The sequence below is a fragment of the Heloderma suspectum genome, chromosome 6 (genome assembly GCF_057233095.1).
Source record: "Heloderma suspectum isolate Gila_16-S chromosome 6, 16-S_ref, whole genome shotgun sequence".
Lineage (NCBI taxonomy): Eukaryota > Metazoa > Chordata > Lepidosauria > Squamata > Helodermatidae > Heloderma > Heloderma suspectum.
This window is the reverse complement of record NC_139463.1, coordinates 65293692-65316478: the sequence shown is the minus strand read 5'-3', so window position 1 is coordinate 65316478 and position 22787 is coordinate 65293692. Positions and strand designations below refer to the sequence as shown.

The 22787-nt window shown below is 48.3% G+C and overlaps 2 protein-coding genes across 6 annotated transcripts; both read right to left on the bottom strand.

Moving 5' to 3' along the window:
* Positions 1–1190: 1190 nt before the first annotated feature.
* LOC146341050 (gastrin/cholecystokinin-like peptide) lies at positions 1191–7743 on the bottom strand. 3 transcript variants are annotated; one of them, XM_084804638.1, is made up of 3 exons: positions 6939–7743; positions 3164–3406; positions 1191–1449 (listed from the first exon to the last, which is right to left on the bottom strand). In XM_084804638.1, exons 1-3 carry the CDS (start codon positions 7000–7002, stop codon positions 1358–1360), a joined length of 399 nt encoding a protein of 132 aa, XP_084660764.1. In that variant the 5' UTR covers positions 7003–7743; the 3' UTR covers positions 1191–1357. The 3 variants fall into 3 exon arrangements, with proteins under 3 accessions (XP_084660764.1, XP_084660765.1, XP_084660766.1); XM_084804639.1 differs by lacking the exon at positions 6939–7743 and adding an exon at positions 5835–5896; XM_084804640.1 differs by lacking the exon at positions 6939–7743 and adding an exon at positions 5835–5896 and having other exon boundaries at positions 1191–1446.
* A 6578-nt stretch (positions 7744–14321) lies between these two features.
* On the bottom strand, positions 14322–17282 carry EIF1 (eukaryotic translation initiation factor 1). Of its 3 annotated transcripts, none has more exons than XM_084804643.1 (4): positions 17101–17282; positions 15587–15750; positions 15309–15410; positions 14322–15051 (listed from the first exon to the last, which is right to left on the bottom strand). In XM_084804643.1, the coding sequence occupies exons 1-4, from the start codon at positions 17129–17131 to the stop codon at positions 15007–15009; spliced, it is 342 nt and encodes a 113-aa protein (XP_084660769.1). In that variant the 5' UTR covers positions 17132–17282; the 3' UTR covers positions 14322–15006. The 3 variants fall into 3 exon arrangements, with proteins under 3 accessions (XP_084660769.1, XP_084660767.1, XP_084660768.1); XM_084804641.1 differs by lacking the exon at positions 17101–17282 and adding an exon at positions 16811–16905; XM_084804642.1 differs by lacking the exon at positions 17101–17282 and adding an exon at positions 16360–16516.
* Between the last annotated feature and the right edge of the window lie 5505 nt (positions 17283–22787).

The window sequence follows — 22787 nt, the reverse complement described above, 5'->3', positions numbered from 1 at the left end:
GAATATACGTATAAAATAAACTTTATACCACGAAAACACCATAAGCCCCCAGGGACCTCATTCTAAGGAAACAAAAACTGGGGTAACACTCACCCCCCTGGAGTACTTCCCACTGGGAGAATTAGGGTGCAAGGGTGTAACAATATGGGGTTGCCTTCTACTGAATCACACTGTTGGTCCATCTAGCCTAGAAGTCTGATGGAAGTCAGCCCTCCAAAGCCTCAGAGTAGGGTCTTCTCAGAGCTGTAACTCCAGAACCTTTTAACTGGAGACCCTGGGGGTGGACGCAGGATCCTCACCTATGCAGAGCACACGCTGCACTACTGAGGTGTGGCATCTCCCCCCTTAAGTCACTGGTGGGGAACCTGTGTCCCTCCAGATGTTGTTGGACCTTAAGTCCCATCTTCCCCAGCCAGCATGGCAACTATTATAGGATGGCGGGAGTTGTGGCCCAACATCTGGAGAGACACAGGTTCACCACCCCTGCTTTAATTGGTTGTGGGCATTTCTACATGAGGCACCTTTACCGAGGCTTTTGCTTAATTTTTGCGGGATTAAGCTCCGCTCCTTTACACGTGTTTTTTTCCTGGGGAGTTTCTTTCTCTGCCTTTCTACATGTTCCATTACACAACCACTAGGTGGCACTGTGGTATAGCAGAATTGCGCAATTACAGGGGGCTTTATAATGCCATTCAGAAGAAAATCCCACACTGTCCTTGTTAGGAAAAAAGCTGCGATAATGGTTGCAAAGCATGGGAGAGGCCCTGGAGGATGGCGACGTGGTGTAAAGGACCTACAAACTACTCTGAGTGAGCAATCATGAGTGCACAATAAAGCCTCGTGTAGAAACACTGTACGTCTCTTGCCATAGCAACACAGATCAGGCATTTTGAACCCAGGAATTGCGGGGACAAGCAGAGCGCATGAGCTGCATGCTCGTCATTTCCGCTTTTAATCAACAACCCAGGAACGCTTAGGAGCTTTCCTCTCCCTAGCACCAACTGTTCACAGTCTGCGGAATTCATCAGTGGGTGATCACAGTTGTCCAAGCTTGCAGGCAGGGTCCCACCCTACTCAAATGCACGCACACGTGGAGCTCTGCTTGCTCTTTTTGAGGTTGTTCACTGGCAAACCATGCTGGAAGCCAGGAATCTTTCCCAGTTTGTGAACCACTCATGTACAGAGATGTCAACAGCACATTTTTATTGGCACAAACGTGCATGAAAAACAGGTCTGAAAAGGGGCAAGATGTTTACCAAATGATTTAGTATCTCTGCCGCTGCCTCCTTCCACCACATGTTCCCCGTGGCCTGGCCGGAGCCGCTCTTGGGCCACTGGTCACTTAGGCATCACGATCTCAGTCTTCAGAGCTTCGGCGTCCAAAGTCCATCCAGCTGGGGAAATGATGGCCAGTCTCCTGCAAATCATTGTCCTTGGCAGCAAGCTCTGCTATTGGGGGGACAGACACGGTGGGTAACTGAAGGCAGTTGCACATTGCGGATTGGCTAAAAACAGTCCTGAATCCCTTGTACCCCCAATCCTAACCCACTCTCTGCTGATCATCAGAAGCAACATTGCCAGGAAGAAATCCTGAAAATTAAAGTTTGTAGAGGTGTTAGGTACCTAGCCCTCAGGCAGGTGTGGAAAAAAAAAACCTTGAAAACCACACAGGAAGTTTAATGGCTTAAGCCAAGAAGATTAACCATTTTTGTCCTGGGGGGTCAAATTCCAATGGGGGGGGGCATTCTAGCAGTCAGTGTGGCTAGGAGCATGAGGCAGGGCCCAGGACAGAGAGAGCTAAGTGGGCAGGGACAAATGGAATTCTTATCAATTTAGACATTTTCCCACCAAGCATGCAAAACACAGCTCAATTCTATGCATATTTAGTCGGGAGTAAGCCCCAGCGCAATTGCTTTTATGCCAGCAGCTCAGTTACGTGCAACAGTTCAAACGCTTTTAAATACCCTCTTATCTCCGATCACTGATCAGAGGTGACAACAGAAGAACCTTGCTGGCCGGCTGTGGAAGCCCTGCAGATGAGAGGTTCCCCGTCCTTGCTTAAGCCATATGAAGGCAGATTTATGTTCAGTTTAGAAAGAACTCTGTCACAGGGTGAAGAGGCATGCCACGCGTTGTAGAGCATGGCGACTGCCCCTGAAGAGCCCTCATTATGTTCATCCCAAGTATACTTCCCCTGCCCCTCTCCGGGGTTGAGTTCTGCATATACAAAAAAGCACCAAACGGTTCTGCGAGTTTGAGAGAGCAGCTCACTGGACACATCACTGACCGCCAGTCCCCTAGAGAGGTCTCCAAGGGGGTGTCTCTGCGAGCTGGCTGCGTTTGGAGGTCGTTTAGGGCACATGATGTCATGGCCATCCTGCAGCCACCTGGGAGCTTTTCGTGGAAAAACCGAATTTCCTGAGACTGCTTCAAGTCCGATTCTTTCCCTCAAGTCGGGTTCTCCCTGGTATAGTTGCTGTGTGTGCCCCCAACCCCTGCGTTGACCTTGGGGATGCTAGCCCTGCCCAGGGGTGTGCCTTTCACCCTGACCCTGGTCAAAGGTCCTTGACCTTTGTTTCCCAGCATAGGGATTCCTTGTCCCTATGTTTCCCAGCACAAACCAATTAGTGTCTACTCAGAAGCAACTCCCATTGTGGTCAATGAGGCTTGTTCCCTAAATGCGCACTCCCTAAATTGCGAGAGATTGTGAAAAATCCGGGCAACCCTCCATTCACTTCTCTTTCCACTATCGTGTAGATTCCCCCCTGCCCCAGGAAACCTGTAGCAAGTTAACAAAAAGTCCCCACCCCTCTTAAAAATGAAAAGGGATGGATGGATGGATGGATGAATGAATGAATGAATAAACGGATGGATAAATGCACGAATATTCATGCAACGTGTTTCCACATTAAGAAGCACGAGGGGAGGGGCAAGACGGAGGGCTGAGCTAATATTTGACTGAGCGTTCCGCCTATCTGTCATTTATTTTGTGATGCCAAGTTAACGCCTGTGACTGACACACCAGGCAAGTTTTCTTTTATAGATTAACTTTGCCTTCGCTCTTCAGAAGTGCCTCTCTCTGAATATGCCCAGCCCTTTATTAAGATCGCTCGGAAATGTCCTGCCCAGATTGCGGGAAGGGAATGAATGCAACTTCTCCTACCTGCGAAGAGGTGAGGCAGGAACTGGGAGATCAAATGCTTCTGGTCCTGATTCAGATGCTCTGGCAAGTCCCACTGGTCGAGCCCCCGCCGGCTACTCTTCTGCATCCTGTCCAGTCCTCGCGCAGCCTCCGATTGCTTGCTTAATCCACCATCCACCTGGTAGGACGTGGACACAGATCTTAAGAGGCTGGTGCCTAACAGGGCAGTCAGGAGCAGGCCGGTAAGCACCTTGGTATGCATCCCTGGGAAGGAAGTTAGGGGGGGATTAGGAGGTTTTTCCGTCACCCAGTCTCACAAACACACTCACGCACCAGCTGCACCAATGCCTCTCTACAGCCTCTTAGGCCAACCGCGTGGCATAATGATTTGCCTGTGTTTCTTATTACATCTCTATACTGCCCCATAGCTAAAGCTCTCTGAGTAGGTCACAAAATAGATAATAAAATCTTAATAAAACCATAATAAAACCATCATGAAACATAGCGTACAAACAAAAAGAAAAAGCACTACGGCGTAAAACCAAAGTAAAACCAACAGCAGCGCTAACATTCCGAATGCTCTAACAAGATTTTTTTAAAACATAAGGACTAAAAAGGTCTTCACCTGGCATCCCAAAAAACCAAACATAAGGTGAGACTCCCTGGGGAGGCCACGAGTGGGGTGCCACCTGGTTCAAAGCTTCTCCTGTTGATTGCTCTGGCAAATGCAGTAAGAGGCGTGTGCCCCATAAAACATGTGTGGGCAGAATGAATGACAGGCCCTTCTCATGACCTCTGCCCCAAAGATGCACCTTGGGCCTGCCTGAGAAACATCTTTTGCATTCCATGCAAGCCTCGCTGAGCTACCTGAGATGGCTTCGAGTGCTGCTAATGCAGAAGATAAAAATTAGGACCGAATGACTTCGGAAGATTTGATGGGAGATCATAAGGATCGGCCTTGCTGGCTGCAACCAAGGTCCATCTAGTTCAGCATTAATCTGTCTGCAGTAGCAGGGGTAACCCAGATGCTGCCCAGTGCTCACAAGGCACGAGGGGGGTGGTTTCCTGCTGTGTTTTGCCTCCAGCATTTGCTACTTCGAGATAGATTGCTTCTCAACTTGGAGGTTTCATTTAGCTGTCACTGATAACAGCCCAGTTGATAGGCTCATCTTGCACGAATTTGCCCAGTGCTTTCAAAAAGAGCCATTTAAGCATGCGGCATCACCACAGCTTGTGACTGTGAATTATATACGTTAGCTGTACATTGGGTGAGCAGTAGGGATGTCAGAGAATTCCGCGATGGATCTCGGTGAGGCCGAATGCCAGTGCATTCGGCCCCCCGAAATCCGTCGCGGAACAAAGCCCCCGCCCCTCCCCATGAAAGGTGCGCGGGACGATGTCCCCGCTGCTCCCACCCCACGAAAGTTGCGCGAAACGGAGCACTTACCTGCTCCCGTCTGCGCTGCTTTGCGAATGGCGGCTGTCCTGCGGCCGCCATTCGCTTCCTCCTCTTCAAGCCGTGATAGGCTACGTAAATACTTACGTAGCCTATCACGGCAGGGGGGCTACTACCATTTGCGTACGCTGGGGGTTTTCCCCCTGCTGTGATAGGCTACGTAAATATTTACATAGCCTATCACCGCTCAATACAGGGATGCAAATGGCAGCGGATACGACAGCCGCCATTTGCGTCCCTGCAGGGCTGCCCAGCGGCCAAATGTCTGGCTGCGGGTGGCCGAAGCCGGCTGGCGGCTCCGTGGCTTGGCCGTGGAGCGGAGCCAGCCAGGCAGGATTCCGGGGGGAGGGACAGAGCACCCCCTCCCACCGCGGATGCCCCTCAGCGAAGCAAGGTAAGGGATTTGTACATCCCTAGTGAGCAGACACTTGTGCTTGCAGGAGACCAGGAGGCTTCGTGGAGCGTGGTGGATTTAACAACAACCAGAGGGGAGTCCTGATAAAGTCATCTAAATATCAAGATCTTTCCCCATCCCAAGGAGAATGGAGGAACTACGCAGGATTTCAGCTATCTCTGTGGTATTGCATCCTGAATGGCCACTTCATCAGAGGACTATGGCCTAATCCAGCTCAGCTTAGTTGTCACTACATCCCATTGAAAACAGTGGAGCTTATTCATTGCGACTAACTCACGTCTAATTGTTTTGAATGGGCCTTGGTAATGATTTACTTTAGCTGGATTAGGGCTACCATCATGATCCCTGCTGCTGGACCACTCAGAAACCCCTCCACCCAGAAAAACCCGAGAGTTGCCGCAAGTTCTGTTCCCTTTCAGAGCCATTCACGAGGGAAGCGCACCCCTCGGTTTCATTAAAACCTGCTGCTGTGAACAGGGTAGGAAAAAGAGTTAAAACATGACATATTTTATTTATTCTGATTTTAAACCAGTTTTGTTCTTAAAGGGTTCTGCTGAGACAGCAGAGAAAATCTGGGTTTTCTCCCCTTAGTGTACCAACCTAAATCTCAAGGAGTAGAAAGGGCAGAATTCAAATCATATTTAAAAATGCGAAAGAGTTAATCTCCTAAAAGAACAGGCACCCGTACGGGGAGCAAAATGGGGGAAATCTAATGGGGATGTGATGAGAGCTCCCTGAGACACACATGCAAGAAAAGAATAACTTCTCTTGTCTTTCCAGACTAGAATGATGGGCACGATTCAAGAGTTCCGTCCTCTCACCTGTCCGAGTCCTCTGCCAAAGCTCTGCTCCAGTCTCAACAGGAGTCCCCTTCCTCTGCCTCTCCTGACACAGCTAGCTGCCCTTTTAAAGGCATGGGGTGCATGTGCTCCTCCCCTTTACGGAAAGCTCCGCCCACACCCCTTACTCCAGAGCCTTCCCTCTTACGTCATTGGCATGTGATCAGCTGAGGTGGTGTACACCTTCCCACCCACCCCTTCTCTATGGAGGTCATGGGTCCTATGACCTATGGTCATGGGTGAAAGCTGCTTCCTGGACAGTTTAACATTCAGCTGGACTAGTTTAATTAACCCCGTAAGTCTGATGATCTAAAGCACCCTAGGACAGCAACTAGATTTGGGTGGCGGGGGGGGGGGAAGGAGAGAAGGAGGTAGTGGCAGAGGTCAAGCTCCCTCCCCACATTCTCAGACTGATGCCAATAAACATCCTCCCACCCCCAAATCACTGTTGCTTCCTCCCCAATGTTCATTTCCTATCTCTTGGTTTTCTTCTTTCTTCCACATTGAACCAGTTCGCACATTATGGTGGCAAATCGTGGGTTACTTACCCAGTGTGCCAGGATGCACACTGCTTCCGATTTGCATACGAATGCCCTGTTCGAGGGTTGTTAGCATGATGGCCAAACCCAGACACTCTGGGCTGTTATGGGTTAAAGAACCCAGAGTTAATCTAACAACACATCGTAGGTTAACTCTGGGTTGTTTAACCCATAAACAACCCAGAGTATCTGGATTTGGACATCATGGATTCAGATATTTGGATGTTTATGAAAACTAGAAGCGGCTCACGTGAGGCGTGAACAGCATTGCTGTTGCGACATGCAAACCAGGCTATTATCTACATCTATTTCTATTAAGGCAGGGAAGAGGAGAAAAGGCAGAATGTAGGTTAGCTACCGGGCAGCTGGCTAAGACTCAGTAACCAGGGGACTGATTTTGTGTGGCACAGGGCCTTCCAGCTGCTGGCCACCACTTCTATAGGTCCATTAACTGTCCCCTTGCTGCAGTAGTCCTGGTTCCCTCCCTCTCCCTGCACCTCTCTGGCAACTTTGACCCACGGAGGCCTGGCCCCCCACTGCTCCTTACCTTGCTTCTCCTTCACCTGGCTACCGAATGCCTGGCCTGCTGCCTCTGTGTCTCCCAAGAGCATGAGTTGCTCCACCTTTTGCTGTCCTTGTTGCAAAACAGCAGAAGCACATGAGACAACAATTCTGTCCTGGTGAAGTCCGGGGCTGTGCACACATCCATGTGCTGGAGGAACAGATTTCTCTGATTTGAAGTCATTGGAACAGACTGCTTTACTATCTGATGGGCAGATACCTACAGAGGAAGAACATCGAAGCTCAGTGCTTGGATGCTGCCAGTCCTGCCCAGCCTGCCATGTGGACTCTGAGGCGTCACCGATCACTGTCCTAGACTTTTACAAGCTTGTCTCTGTGGTCATCAGGGCTAGAAGCTTTTTTTTTTTCTTAATGAAAAGCTGTGATTCTTAAGATACTGAATTATTCAGTGGATTCAACACTTGCGTTGTGCGCTTGCATATAGAATGCACGCAGCCTTGCAAATGCCCCTCCAATAAGCAGGTGCAGCGAACGCACAGCCCTTCCATAGCGCCAAAGCAGCGGTGGGGAACCTGGGGCCCTTCAGATGTTGTTGGATTCCATCTCCCATCAGCCCCAGCCAGCAGGGCTAATGGTCGGGGGTGATGGGGGTTGTAGACCAACATCATCTGGAGGGGCACAGGTTCCCCATTCCTGTGTTAAAGGGTCATGTAGGGGTGACATATTTTTAAATATGGTCAGCGGTATATAAATCTATTACATAAAAAAATAAAAAAATAGAGGTAAAACCATCTCTGCGCATATGCATGCAAATATGTACAAAACAATCCATTTTGAGAGAGAGATAAATCTGACCTAGCAACTCTATGAACACCAAAATGAAGTCTTGGTGTCTGAGAAAAGCAACACTTACTGAAATGAAAACTGAGGATAGTTAACCAAACAACACCCACCATGCATTAAAATTATTTGTTTTAAAAACAGAAGACATTGGCTTAATAATGATGATAATAATCAAAATGCCACTGAGGAAGCAAAGGGATAACCTATCAGTGACTTGAAAGAAACCACACTCAGCTAAAAGTCCCTTTGAAGTCTTAAGTGGCATGGAAGGCCCTCAGCCACCCACATTCTTTGCTTTAACATGATTTTTATTTTTCAGATGTAAGTCTTTGATCATCCTCCCGCCATTGCTATTTCTCCATCCTTCTTTGCAGGGAGAAATGCTTCACTGATATATAAATAGATCATCGGAAGTGTCTACCTGCTGCCATAAGAGCCATTAAGGGAGCAATCTCATTGGGATAGGCAGCCGCCTCCAAACTCGGAGGCGACTGCCTTTCCAATGCAGGGCAGGAGAAGCGCGGAGGGGATCTTCCCCTCTGTTTCATCCATCTTGCATTCGCGGCTAAACAACCACTTTTGGCTGCCTAGCCGCAGGAAGTCGGAGCGTGGGAAGCGGCGGCCGGACGACATCTAGGATGTGTCGCACTGGACTTCTGACTTCCCCACCCTGGCACGACCCCAGGAACGCCCCATTTTCACCACTCCACACTCCTCTTCCGAGCACAGCGTGCGGGGCCATTCTGCGCTGCCTACGAGGCAGCGTGGGAGGGGGTGAAGGTAGGTTCCTGGGAACCGACCTATCCTATGGCTGTCTAGCCGCTGCTGACTAGTGGCCATAGGATCGTACCCTATGAGACTGGGATCCAAGCCTCACAATATCTGCTATGCAATGCAACATTTCCTTGGTTTGTTGCCTTCTTTTTCTCTCTGGTCTGGTTTCTCTCTGGAAACAGTAAGCCGAGCTAAGTGGCCTCAATTTGCTGCCATCCCCAATCTCTTATCATTCCAATGCCAGAACAGACAAAAATGGAAGCATTAAGCATCCAGTGCAACGTATATGCATGCATTACATTTCTACCATAGGGTATCAGCCTCATGGAAGCCTAGACAGTCTTGAAGCCCTAGTAGGTTACCAGTTCAATGATGAAGAACTTCAGATAAATTGAATAGGTGGTGGCGGGTGATTGAAATTGGTATTTTGCCCTGGGGCAATTCTTCCCTGACTCAGAGTGGCAGTCTTGAATCAGGCCTTTGAACTCCTGGACTTAATAAGGAGCAATCAGGCACAAACCCTAATGAAGCACATCAAAGATTCTATAGGGCTATATCTTGTATGGATGTACAGAACAAGAATATAATGAAAAAAAAGTATGTTTTCTGCCCATTGTTCTCCCATCCCAACAGCTTGCAACAAAAGGACTGAGGTGTTGCTCATCTCTCATCTGTTGAGAGGTTCTTGCTGCACATGGTGGAAATGGACAACATAGCAAAGATACAGAGGAGATTTTAAGATTAAAGACCAAATCAGTGAGCCTTGCGATGGATGCATTACACCAGCCAAACCTGTTACCTCTTCCAGATCACTTTCCCTCCCCTGGGATGGTAAAGCTTGGAAAAATGATTGCATGCTTGCATAATTTTTCTGAGGATTAATCCATCTGAATTAACCATTTCATGCTCACGGTGACAGAATAATTTAGGTGTACATGGAAAGACTGGAAAAGAACATCCATCTTCTAATTCTTTACCCATGTTGGTTGAGAGTCGTCTAGGGTGGTTCAGAAGTGACTAATCTCAATGAAGCCATCTGGGACATTGGCCCTGCTCCATTCAACGTCACATTCAAGAAGCATTTAAAGACTCATATCTTTGCTCAGGCCTTCCTCATCAAATTTGCTTCCTGTATTCCTTCTACTTTGTGCCCCTTTTCTTTGAGAACATGTCTCTTAAGACCGTTTGCTTCTGGGTAAGGGGCTGTTTCTTGTTAATCTCTGTAAGCGTAAGGTCCCTAAGGTGCTTCCAAACATGGTTTTTAGGGTACAATCTTATGCATGTTTCGACAGAAAAAGGTTGTACAACTCCCAGCAAATCCCAACAGCCGTTGCAGTTCTCACAGTGATTAGAGGGGCCCAGCTGGGTGATTTCCTAAAGAGGCCAGAATTGGTTTGGGGCCAACAGTTGCTGATCCCTATCCTGCAGCCATCACAAAGTCATCAATGAGTTTTTTTTAACCCAGCTCCCTCCCATTATTGAAATAATTAGGATTTGAATACCAAGGATAAGGGCAAATAGATGGGGAAGTGGCTGCTTCACACCTTCCAGGGATCATTCAACGCTCAGCACTTCCGATAGGAACACAAACAATTTATTCTACCATTACTAGAAGATCAGGATGACAAGACATGCATTTTCTACTGACTAAAATCAAGTTTCTATTTACACTTGATTTAACACTTTCCAGTTGCGCACCTTTTCTATTTTTAACAGCTTCCCGTGTGCGGGTAGGGCTGCCATCATTTCTCTCTCCCTAACTTGGGGCTGTGCCTCTGATCAGCCATATAACAGGCAGAAATTCAGCTAGTGAAGCTTTTCATCACCATGTATTCTACCATTCTTGGAAGATCAGGCATGACTTTTTCACTGTTTAAGGTCAAGTATCTATTTGCACATGCCAATTATGGGGAATGCAGCACCTACAGAATTTCTATGCATCACGCATACAGCCGCTAAAGTCAGACTCTCAACCAGGACAATGGGTTGATGTGAAAGATGTTTCAGTAGAAGACTTGTCATGAATTTCCAAGACAAACGATTCCTACATTTTGTTGGCCTCTCAGGATCATGGCCTTGGCCTCCAAGGATTCTGATTTGCTTGCTTTTTGTGGGGCACACTGCTTTTACTCTCACTGTCATGTGGAAGGGGGCTTGAAGGGTTCCTTGCCTAATTAATTCTAGGGCTCAGTTCTCCCCCTTGGGCTGCATTCATTTCCTTTGTGTTCTTCAATGTTTCCATTGCAGCCTCTACACGGCTAGAGACAACCTCCTTTTCCATGTAAGTTGTTAAAAGCAGTTTGCCTTTTTGGCATGCAGTGAAACCTTCTCCCTATTCAACTGTTTCCTCTATTATTTTCATCATGGTTTCAGGGAACACCTCAGGCAAGTTCCAGAAACAGTGTTCTAGACTTCATGTGTGCAGTGCACACAGGAATCCCTTGCAATGCAAGTGCGCACAGAGCACCCTCCCGTGTTTGGACAGTGTTACTGCAGTGATTGCATCTGGATGCACATTCTAATGCACTTTTCGAGGCATGTTTTAAAAAGGCAAGGCAGGTAGGACCAGGGCTGGCCCAAGACATTTTGTTGCCCGAGGTGAAGGACAAGATGGTGCCCCCTCCCATTCCATGCACAAAAGCTGGCAGGATCGGCAGCTGAATCTGTCTTCAACGCTGTCCTTCACTGCGCCTGAAGGCATCAGGCTAGCCTAGGGGGTCCAGAGCAGGCTGTGCGGCACACAACACTCTCCTCCAGCACCTCCCTGGATCCGCTGCCTGAGGCAACTGCCTCACTCTAACCAATTGTAAGGCTGGCCTCGGGTAGGACTGAATGGGCTCTTGTGCACATTTTCACACTAAGCCTGCACTCCTAAATACACCTACGAGGGAATAAATGCCATCGAACATAGCAGGACTGGGCTGAGTGAATATGCTTAGGCCCGCCTTCCCCGACTGGGTGTCTTCTAGATGTTTTGAACTACGACTCCCATTCTGTCACCAGTCATTGGTGTGGGATGATGGGAGCTGTAGTTCAACTCACTGGAGGGGACCAGGTTGGAGAAGGCTGCCTTAGATTCACACTGCACATACTTCATTTCTTTTCCTCTCTCCTAAACTTCCTTCAACACAACTACGTCTTTTTGAAGACAACAGCGCCCCAAACCTGAATGCAAGACTCAGTAAGAAGCTTAACCAGGGTGGAATTAAATATTAATTTTGCTGGCAACTTCGGGAACACGTTTGCTTGCTGATGGATATAGTTTCTGACTAATGATCTTTCCCTCTTGTGGGAAAATTTATTTTTGTGCTTGTCACCCTTTGATGACAGAGGCTCAGCACAGAGCCCATATGTGTGATGCACAGAGACCACGAAGAGGAAGCACAGTATCAGTGCGCTACATTTAATCTTCCTGGTTTATGAATAAAATGGCTAGAAGGCAGGTATATTGCTTCTATAAATCACGTTGAATGATAGAAACAAACTCTATGGGCACACAATTGATTGCCATTGGCTAGTTACTTAACTATTTATCTCTGCTAAGGAGAAAAACAACGTTTTTTCAAGCTGATAAGTATGAAAATCCACTCCATCAACCAGACAAGTTCCAAGCGTATTTGGTCACTAACACATCACAATTCAATTGCCTTTCTAATAGACAACAAAAAAGAAGGATGTAATGGACTGTAACAGATGAGAGAGATTAATGAGCTACAGGCTTAACATGGCTTCTTTAAGGAAGTATTAACAAGCACTCACTCACTGAAAAATGAGTGAAACGGGACTGATCATTTTATTATTTATTAGAGCTGCACTTGGCTTGTCAGCACAGGACACACTGCTGACAAGCAAAGTACAGATGTAACACTATCGTGGAACAGGAGATAACCCATTAAAAAATCAATTTCATCACTATGCAGAAGCACTGCCAACATTTCCAGATTGCACCGTGGCCAAATATTTGGAAAAGGAACTTAAGAAAACCCTGTGTCACCTGTCCTCAAGTCATGTGGCATGTTCATGCATGCCCTTTTACAACTACAGGGGGAAAACATGCACAGGAAGCTGTATTAGTCTCACGGTTGCAAACTGGTTTTGCTCATCATCTTGTAGGATTGAGGTCATTCAAAACCCACAAATTGAAAGGTATTTGAAGGCCTTGTCTCGAAGGCAGGATTGTTCACCGAACACATTAGATTTATAGCTACTGCTACCCATATGAATGTGCCACGTGCCTATGCCAGTTCTTAAAAAAACCCCTTTGAACTTGGGAAGCTTATTGTTTATCACCTTAAATAAAGCTTCTTTTCCAATTTCATCTTCCCTGCAATCTCACCCATTTCTTTTTGAGACCATTCACAAATAAGAGTGAAATGGCAAATCTAGATGCTTAACTCCTAGAAGTTATTTGGCTTATCCCGTGTCATATATTGTATTTCAGCTGTGGTAGCTACATCAAAAATGTTTTTCCAATCTATCTGGAGTGGCAAGGAATTATTGGTATTATAAAAAAACATTTGGGCCTCTCTCAGCAGCTACAAATGATTTTGCACCATCACCGCCCCTTTCAGTAGGTCAGATAAAAAAATTTAAAAGTATTGTTCTAACCCAAACAATGAACTTGAAAATTCATTGTGGAGCTCATATATACCAGTATCTTAGCCGTATTGCAGTGCCTGAGTAACACAGGAAAAGGTAGGGGGCTCTTAATGAAATCTACAAGCCCCACCAAAACTTGTACTTGTAGCCTAAAAGGATAGGGCCCTCCTAGTATAATTTTGAGTGCTGCTGCAGGAACACATGCAGATCCTTCATCCTCTCATGGCACAAAGCTCCTCCTATTCAACAAAGCACAAATGAAGAACAGCGTTACATCCTAGCACTTTTAAGAAATTTTTGCATATGCTTTGCACATAAGTCTGACCTTTCATCTACATTCCCTTCTTTGGAAGGAAACTAGGCCCAAGCAATTCTACTGGTGTTAAACTGAATTTTATGCCTTCACCAACCCCAAAGGAATATGCACATCCCCTCATTCTTGCTGCAGAGAAAGCACAGTAGCATGGCTGTTTATTGTCCCAAGTAGCACCTGGCCTCCTCAATTAGCACAAGGGTCCTCTTAGTTCAGCTGCCACCTCCCAGAGACAGACAACGGAAAGCCCTTTTCCAGTTTAGCGTGTTTCAGCCGATTATAGAAAGAACTAATGGCCACTTACAATTAGACTAACACTTGGCCAATGACTACCTTAATTGGAATGTCAGCATCTTGGCTTCCACTACAGTGTAGACTATGTATTTCATTAGGGCCTATTTGGTACAGGGATGCCTGTGTACAAGCATGCATGTCAGTGGATGACTTTTACATAAGTAAACTTCTAAGAATCTCTTGGCTAGAATTCTACACACTAGAATTGTGTGTATTGTATCCCAACACTAAGGCCTAACCGTGATTACAAAACCCACGTGTTGATCTAATGATGCAGTAACCCTACTGAGATCATCCTCAGCATTGTGATGCAACTGCAAGGTTATTATCAAGTTAATCCTCACTCCAGGGGTTAACACACACTAGGGTGGGGCAGTACTTCCCTCCTTTTCCAACACTTGTCTAAAGATTGTCAGCCAGAACAGACCGGCTACCTACTATAGAAGCAAAGAGGCAGGCATTTTCCTGCTCTGGGGGTGGCCAGCTCTTAGGGAGTGGAGGGAAAAGGGGGTTTTGTGAACTACTATTTTGGCTGACAAAAAAGGTTTTACCCTTTAACAGGTTATTGAAAAAACAAGGCAACTGTTTCTGAAAATCATTTTTATTTAAATAACTGTTTAAATACATTACACAGAATATCAGGACTCAAACCAAGAAATCTGTTGCTTCACAGGGTCATTAGTTGCTAAAGCAGCTCTTTGTAAAGACATCCTATTGTAAAACTGCTCCCTTTAACTTTAAGCCACAGAGTGGGCTCACTACTGCCATGCCTGGGCTTGGTCACCTCAGTGCCTGTCCCAAGGGGAGCTTGATTTCCACATCCCCAACACCTTTGAAGTGAGAGTCCTTCACATATGCAAAGGTAGTTCAGACCCAATCCCTGCTTTCTGCCACTTAGTGTCACAGTTCATTCAAGACAGGAACCTCTAGTTATTAGCCTCAATTTCTATGACACAGGAAGTAGTCTGATAGATACGTCCTCAACACAGCTAGAACATCCAAGGCCTTTTATCAGAAATGTCTGTGTAGAATAAGCTTCTGGCTTGACACCACCACAACTGGGCCTGGTTTAAATGAGGGACAGCAAGACGACACAACATGGGCTCTTGTCAGTTTATTACATTGCTGAGTTACACTAGTCCAGACTAAAGGGAACCTGATGTGATTACATTATGCAAGCTGAGTTGTTTTAAACTAGTGACGCAGGACACAAGGAATTTCTCATTGCAGGGAAGTATTGTCCCTTGCAACTTTGGTGACCCACAGACACTTAAAACCCATGGACTTTCAGCTGGTCGTCTTTAGCCAGTCCAATCTGCAGAAGGAAAGAGGAAGAAAGAGGTGAGCACAGTTTCACCACAACAGGCAACAAGTGCTTTATTACTCATCACTAACTGGTAGCCATTGGTCATCAGCATTATCCCCATGCGAATGCAAGATAAAGCCAGCTATCCCCAGGTATATGCTCTTGCCCTGAATTCAATTGCTGAGACACAACATAAAACTGTTCAACCTATGCTTTCATCTTCAAACGCAATCAGGAGTTTTAAGAGACCCACTGGGGCCACTCACCTCAATGAGGAACTGACATATGTTCTTCCTCTGGTCCCCTTGAAGCTGAATCACTTCTCCATACTCTGGGTGCTCAATCACAGTACCATTGCAGGCGAACTTCTGCAGAGACAAAACATATGCATTAGCTTTTCAGCTCTGAGCAGCTACTATGGACTTGTCTGAAAGGGCCACTTGCTTCTGAAAACTAAGGCCTTTCCTCCACACCTCCATGCACTGCTCACAGCCACTGCCAAAGTTCTGACTGAAAAGGATGTAAGCCCCTTCCTCCTACTCACCTTCTTGAAGGCCTTCACCAGTTTCTTTTTATCATAATCATCAGCAATGCCCTGGACGGTTGTGAGGGTTTTTCTACCGTTCCTCTGCTGGATCCTTATATGGATGTAGTCCTCAGTCCCAGCAGGAAGTAAGTCATCACCCTTACTTGCATCAGCAAAGGGGTCTGAAAAGAGGAAGGAAGAGCGTTAAAAGCTACACACATCCCTTGGATACTACACTGCTGCTAGAAATGTAACCTGAACTGCCAGATGTGCCCACACTGGCCTTGTAGAACCGGTGGAGTTGCCCTTGTCCTCCCCTCTTAGAAATGGGAGGGGCTGTGTTTTCCTATTCTTCAAAGAAAGCTGAAAATGGCTCCCTGCCAACTTACAGGGCTTTATAAGAAGGTTCTTAACTCTAACAAATTGCTCCCATGTAACATCTACTAACATTTCTGTACCCAGCCGTCAACCACATTTCAAAAAAAGTAGTTCAAGCAAAACAAGGTTCCATTACTCCAACCACCCTTACCACCGCTTCGTCACTGTTTACACACTGCTGTGGTCTCCTCCCTCCTCTGACTGTCAGCCCACGTGACCCCCAATCCGCCCCTCCCGTTCTCTGGCTGATGCAACTGCCAGGAATTAGCAACTGCGACAGCAAGAAGGAAAGAAAGAACGAAGCAAGATGGCAGCAGGGGCTCTCTTCACAATGCCACATTGCCCGAGGCCTCCCCTCCCACACACTACAGCCGCGGCTGCTACCGGGTCCTAAACCCAGGGCACCGAATTACCTCTTTTGGCCACTTGCTTGCAGTCTGGGTTGCCTATTCCTGGTCCCTGGGAGAGGCTGCCCCCCACACTCCCAAACCCCACCATCTCAACGGCCCCTACTCCCCTCAAAACCCTCCCCGAGGACCCCCACGGCCACCCCTGCCCTGCCTCATATGTCCACCCCCCCCCAGGACTTAAGCAGTGCCCCCACTCCGTTGCAGGCGCTTCTCCCCCATTGCCACCTCCGGCATCCTAACGCCCCAGCCTTTCCAACCACCCCCCCCGCCTGACTCAAGTGGAGGCCCCGCTCCATTGCAGGCGCTTCTCGCCCCCCAACATCCTAACCCCCCGCCTCCCCATCCATCCCCCCCAGCCTGATTCAAGCGGTGCCCCCGCGCCGTTCATTGCAAGCGCTCCCCCCCTTAAGCCCCCAGCCTTCCCCCCCCCCCCGCCGCCGCCGCCAAGACCCACGCTGGCTCCCTTCCAACCTGGAGAACGGTTTCTTCTCCCACCTCCTCTCTTGACCCCCCCGCGCGGCGATGCGGCCCCTCCCCATCGCCCCCCCCGCGGAACAGGCCCCGCCCCCGCCGACCAGACCCAGTCCCGCCCCTCCGCCTCAGGAAGCGGCCCCCTGCCGCAGCTCCCCGCCGGCCTTCCCCTCAGGGCCCAATCGGGCCCGCGACGTCGGGAGCGCGCCCGCCCGGCTGCCTCACGCCAGGCCGCCGCCGCGCTGGCGGCCCCGCCCGCCCCGGAGCCCTCACCGAAGGAGTGGAGGTTCTGGATAGCGGACATACGACGCGCTTCGCTTCCCTCTTTCCCGGGTCGGAGGCAACGGCGGCGACAGGCGGGGAGGAGGCGGCTCTGGTGGCGCTGGCGGCGGCGGCGACGGCTCTTCAGCCTCCGTGAGGGGACGACAAAAAAAGGGAAAGGCAGCAGGAAGGGCGGGGCCAAACGGCCGACGGCTTATATAGCGGCTTGGCTTTTGTGACGTCAACGCGCACCGGGAGGCGAGGGCAGGGATTGGCTGGAAGGAGGAGGGGAAAAAAAGGCGGGGGGGAAGCCAGGCTGCGGCGGTACGTCCTCTACTTCTGCCCTCCAGGAGTGTGAGTGAGGGAGGGAGGGAGGGAGGGAGGGGCTGAGCGCGCGTGCGCGCTTGGCGACGCCCAAGCTGGATGCGGCTGGATGCCTTTGTGACGCCGAAGCGCCGTAGGAGCTGAGGGAGGGGATTGGCCGAAAAAGAACGTGGAGGCAGGGCGCGGCGCCTCCATCTCTTTCCCCGATTACGCCGCGCGGGGCGGGGCGTTCGCGCACTTTCTGGGAAGGCGGAGCCTGAAGAGGAGAAGAGCCGTAGGGGCGGGCGAGGATGGGGCGCATGCGCGTTAAGCCTGAGGCGATTTTCCGCCGTGCGCGTGATGCGGGGGCTTTGTTCTCACGTTACGCATATGCGTGTGTGGGGTAGATAGGATGATCTCCAGTGTCAGGGCCCTGAGATCCGAAACGGCGGCAGTCGACTGAGGGCAGCCTATGAGCTGGTGGGAGGAAATGTACTCTGTATGTGCTCAGAGGCAATCCTATTCTACTGACTAAAAAAGTAACATTCTGCTAGAAAGGCAAACTCATTTATGGCGGGTCAGCAACAACCATCAGTGGCCGCCTCAAGCTGAACCTGCCGCCGTGGAGTACCACGCCATGCCAATCATTTGTCAGATTACGTGATACAGATTCATACGTTTCAAAAGGACCAAGCAACATTTCGCTCTCCCAATAAATACGTGAGGTCCAGTTCCTAAGTCGCACGCTTCTGTTCGTTTCTGGCAAGGTATCTGTCATGTAAACAGGCAGAAATGCAACCGGTGAAGCATTGTTGAATTTCTGGCTGTTGAGGTGTTTTAGGAGAAGGACCAAAAAAAAGCAATGACCCTATCTGAGCGTCAGCTGTGGGGCAATTTAGGGTTCGTGGTCCCAGCACCTAACTTTTTGACGCTAGTTGAACAACAGCAGCAATTGCCCCTGGGCAGGGGTGTGTGGGTGGGTATCCACATGCTCCAGAGATGCTCCCACGCTCCAGAGATGCTCCCGTCGGCAGCCAGAATGGCAGAAGAGCCACCATCCCAAGCTATCCTTGCCTCACACTTCTCATAGACTTTGTGCAGAGTTGGTCCTCTCAGCGTAATTCAGAAATAGAAACATCTAATCCTGTTCCTTCGCCCTTTTAATCCAGCCAGTATCTTGGTGGTTCGTGCAGGTTGTGCTTCTAAAACCAATAGTAGCTTTGTCCTTGTGTCAAAGATGTTGTTATGCTGATTCACCCAGAGGGCAACTCCCTCGGCTGAGGACGAACTGAGGATTTTGTTAGCCCGGTCCCCAGGGCAGATTCTAAACAGCCAAGCAAACAAACAAACAAACCAGTCCATGTGTAGGCCCTCAATTAATGTAAGGAGCACTACTTGGTCAGCAATTAGATTAGCTGGTGGAATGATGCCACATAGCCAAGTACAGACACCACCAGACGGCAAAAACAACAGAGCGTCTTGTGGCACCTTAAACACTGACACATTTTGTTATCAAACTGCAGAAATGCCTGGACTGTGGTGGATTTTCTTACTTCCTGTGCATTAATTTCAGATCAGGTTCTAGACCAGCGGTTCCCAACCTTTTTGGCACCAGGGACCGATTTCATGGAAGACAATTTTTCTGTGGACCGGCAGGGTCCATTTGCGTCCCTGTTCTTTGCAGTCATAGGCTACGTAAAGATTTACGTAGCCTATTACTGTAAAGAACAGGGATGCAAATGGCGTCCGCGTAGCGGGCGCTATTTGTGTCCCAGTGGCCGGAAGTCCGGCGGTGGCCAGAGCCGGCCGCCAGCTCCATGGACTCGCTGTGAACCGGAGCTGGCCGGGGCCGGCGAGGATTCCGGGGGGAGGCACAGATTGCCTCCCCCCCCCGTGGACCCCTGCAGACCCAAGGTAAGGGGGTTTCGCACACCCCTACGCTCACCTCCTGCTGTACGGCCCAGTTCCTAACAGGCCACAGACCGGTACCAGTCCGTGGCCCGGGGGTTGGGGACCCCTGTTCTAGACCATCCAGGATTCATGTTAGATCCAAAACATACAGCGTCCTGCTTTTTAGATGCAGTATGCATTTTTATTTCATTACATTTATATCCTGCCTTTTTTTCCTCCTTAAGGAACCCAAGGCGGTGCACGAAATCCTCCACCTCCTCTTCCATTTTATCCTCACAACAACAACCCTGTGAGGTGGGTTGGGCTGAGAATCTGTGACTGGCCCACAGTCACTCAGTGAGCTTCTGTGGCCGAGTGGGGACTAGAACCCGGATCTCCTGGCTCCCAGTCCAGCAGTCTAGCCACTACACCACACTGGCTTTGTGGGGGGCTTTGATACCTGACCGCCCCCCAGCCCCATGTCTTCCCAGCTGGCTCTCTGCCTTTGACTGAGGTGATGTTATCGCCTCACACCAGGGCCTAGAGACCTCTACATGTTGCACGCTGTGGGTATTTCAACTGTCCAGAATTCCACAGATGCCCAGTTTGTCCAAACTATTTTTGAACTGAACTAGAAGGGATGTGTTTGCTCATCTATAGAGCCAGTCACTGGGACGGCATCCCATCCTCTCCTCCTGTGAATACCTTGTCGTCTGCCACAACACCCTTCCAATCACCCTGGAGCTTCATACGTACTCTGCTCCATATGGGGCTGCTGAACTGGGAAGTTCCCTCTTCTTTTTGGCCTGCCATTAGGTTGGAGGCTGCTCTGCCCTCACACACTGCTTCCTTGAGTGAGTGTTGATCCTGGGGCCATTGGTTGTCTGATGTCCAGGACCAGAGTACCAGAGACAGTACGCCTATGTACACCAGTTGCTGGGGAACATGGGCGGGAGGGCGGTGTTGCCCTCCTGTCCTGCCTGTGGGTTTCCTGTGAGCAGTTGGGTGGCTGCTGTGTGAACAGAATGCTGCACCCCATAGGCCCCTGGCCTGACCCAGCAGGGCTCGTCTTCTGTTCTTATGACCCCCTAAAGTAAAGCGAGGCAGAGAAACACCCGGATGTTATTTTCCTGTGACCCCCAGCTAGAACCAGGGCATACCTGCCCGAACCTGATTCTTGTTCTGTATGGAGTGCAAAGCACATAAACAAGCCCTCAGACATAGACTCTGTTGGCTGACCTTGCCCCAGATTGTCTCGAAGCCATTCCGCAGAGGAATGTGGCCCAGTCAGTCCATATAGGTTAAAGCTTAAGAATGGATTAACTCTGTCTGTTTACCACGGGGTTTAGATGCCTGGCACTTGTTTTTGTTATGGTGCCCCATGTTGTAATTATATGCAAAAGAAGAGAAGTGTGATACCTCTCGCAGGATCAACTCCTGTGGGTTGCAAGGATATGCAAATGTTGGTTCACCACCCAAGGCTTTGGTATTCTCCATGTTCCCCCTCTTACTGCATACCTTAAACTGAAACTCAGTCCAGACAAGACTGAGATGCTGTTAATGGGTGGTTCTTCTGACCAGATGGAGGGTGTTCAGCCTGTTGATGGGGTTGCACTCCCTCTGAAGGAGCAGGTTCATGGGCTGGGGTTTCTCCTGGACTCATCATTGTCACTTGAGGCTCAGGTGGCCGCAGTGGCATGAGTGCCTTCTACCAGCTTCAGTTGGTGGCCCAGCTGTGCCCCTATTTGGACAGAGATGACTTGGCTTTAGTAGTCTATGCTTAATTTGGGTATCAATGTTATTATAGCTTGTGTCCGTGTTTTTGGGAACGGGGCCCCCTCTTGTATTTCCCAATATAATTTCTTCAGTTGTAGCACCAACACAACAAATGCTCTATAAAATTCGCCCGTAAACCCATCTCGGCCTGGCAATTTATTATTTTTAATTCTTTTATAGCTTCTTTAATTTCCTCTTCTTCTGTCTCAGCTTCTAAAAACTGTTTCTGTCCTTTTTTTAGTGGGGGTATTTTTGTTTTGTCTTGGTATTCCTGAATCTTTATTTCTATCTGTTTCCCTTCATAAAGATCTTTATAATAATTTTGTAGTAATTTTCCCATTTCCTTTTGATCATATATTTCAATTCCTTCTTTTGTATTCAAAGCTAAAATTCTTTTCTTAGTGCTCTTTTTCTGGACTCTGTTCACCAACAATTTTGAGCTTTTCCCCATAAACTCATACCTTTGCTTAACATATAGTATGTTTATCATTGTTTTGTTTATTTCTAATGTCTCTCTTTCCTCAATTTTTCCATTTCTAATTCTAATCTGACCAGAATGTTTAGTAGTCCATGCTCTGATAACCTCCCAAGTTAGATTACTGCAATGTGCTCTACTTGGGACTGCCCCTGAAAATGGTTTGGAAACTGCAGTTTGTGCAAAATGCAGCAGCCAGATTGACAGCGGGAACCAGAATGTCTGAGCATATTACACTGATTCTGGCCTGCTTGCACTGGCTGCCTGTACATTACAAGTCAAGGTGCTGGTTTTTGACCTATAAAGTCTTACACAGCTTGGGACAGCAATACCTGATGGAATGCCTTTTTCAATATGAGCCGACTTGTACACTACGATCAACATCTGAGGCTCTCCCCCAGGTGTCTCCTCCAATGGAGGTTCAGAAGATGGCAGCAAGGGAGAGGGCCTTTCAGTGGTGGCCCTGATTGTGGAATGCTCTCCCCAGTCAGGTCTGCCCAGCGCCAACACTGTCATCTTTGTGGTGCCAGGTTAAGACTTTCCTCCCAGGCATTTGACGGCATATGATGGAACTCCTTAATCCAGTTGTTTGATCAGGTTTGGGGTATTTTTAATTGTTTTCAGGTGTTTAAAACTGTTTTAATTTTGTGTATGTTTCTAATCCATTTTGTAAGATACCTTGAGTCTTCCATTTGAGTGTCTAATAAATGTAACAATAATAATAATAATAATAATAATAATAATAATAATAATAATAACAACAACAATAACAACACCTTGCATGAGTTAGATATATCTCAAGTGAAGTGCATGAAGGAAGAAACCTGTGCAGATGTGAAGAAAAAAAGTTTGAACAGTGTAAGTCTGGTCACCATATTTGGGTTCAGAAAGCTATTTTCTCATGCAGATCCTGCAATGTCCCCCCACTTCCTCCAGCCCTGGTAGCATGTAGCTTGGCTCACTTGCTTGAGTTGTCTGAAACAATATGCTTTGCCTTTAATCTTTTCTTCAGTGTATTTGCTGTGTAGTTGTGTTGGCGTACAACTAGTAGTTTGGATCAGGGATGTTTTATTTGTGTGTCCCCGGAGGCCACACCAATTTTAATCAACGTATGAGGGAAAAAAATCCTCAGCCCGCCTTTACCATTGAATGAGGGGAGGAAAATCCTCTGCTCTCCAACAAGGCAAATGTTGTATGCACGGGTAAACCTGCCTCACAGTGTTTTTGTTCCCTTCTCATTCATTCTATAATTCAA

Coding starts and splice junctions, on each gene's coding strand:
- EIF1 (XM_084804641.1), bottom strand. CDS start 16,895: ATGGGGAGGGGCCGCATCGCCGCGCGGGGGGGTCAAGAGAGGAGGTGG. Junction 15,751..16,810: donor CAGGTTGGAAGGGAGCCAGC/GTGGGTCTTGGC, acceptor TCCTCTTTTCAG/ACCCCTTTGCTGATGCAAGT. Junction 15,052..15,308: donor TATGTCAGTTCCTCATTGAG/GTGAGTGGCCCC, acceptor TTCCTTCTGCAG/ATTGGACTGGCTAAAGACGA.
- LOC146341050 (XM_084804638.1), bottom strand. CDS start 7,002: ATGCTCTTGGGAGACACAGAGGCAGCAGGCCAGGCATTCGGTAGCCAG. Junction 3,407..6,938: donor CCAGGTGAAGGAGAAGCAAG/GTAAGGAGCAGT, acceptor CTTCCTTCCCAG/GGATGCATACCAAGGTGCTT. Junction 1,450..3,163: donor CCTGCCTCACCTCTTCGCAG/GTAGGAGAAGTT, acceptor TCCCCCCAATAG/CAGAGCTTGCTGCCAAGGAC.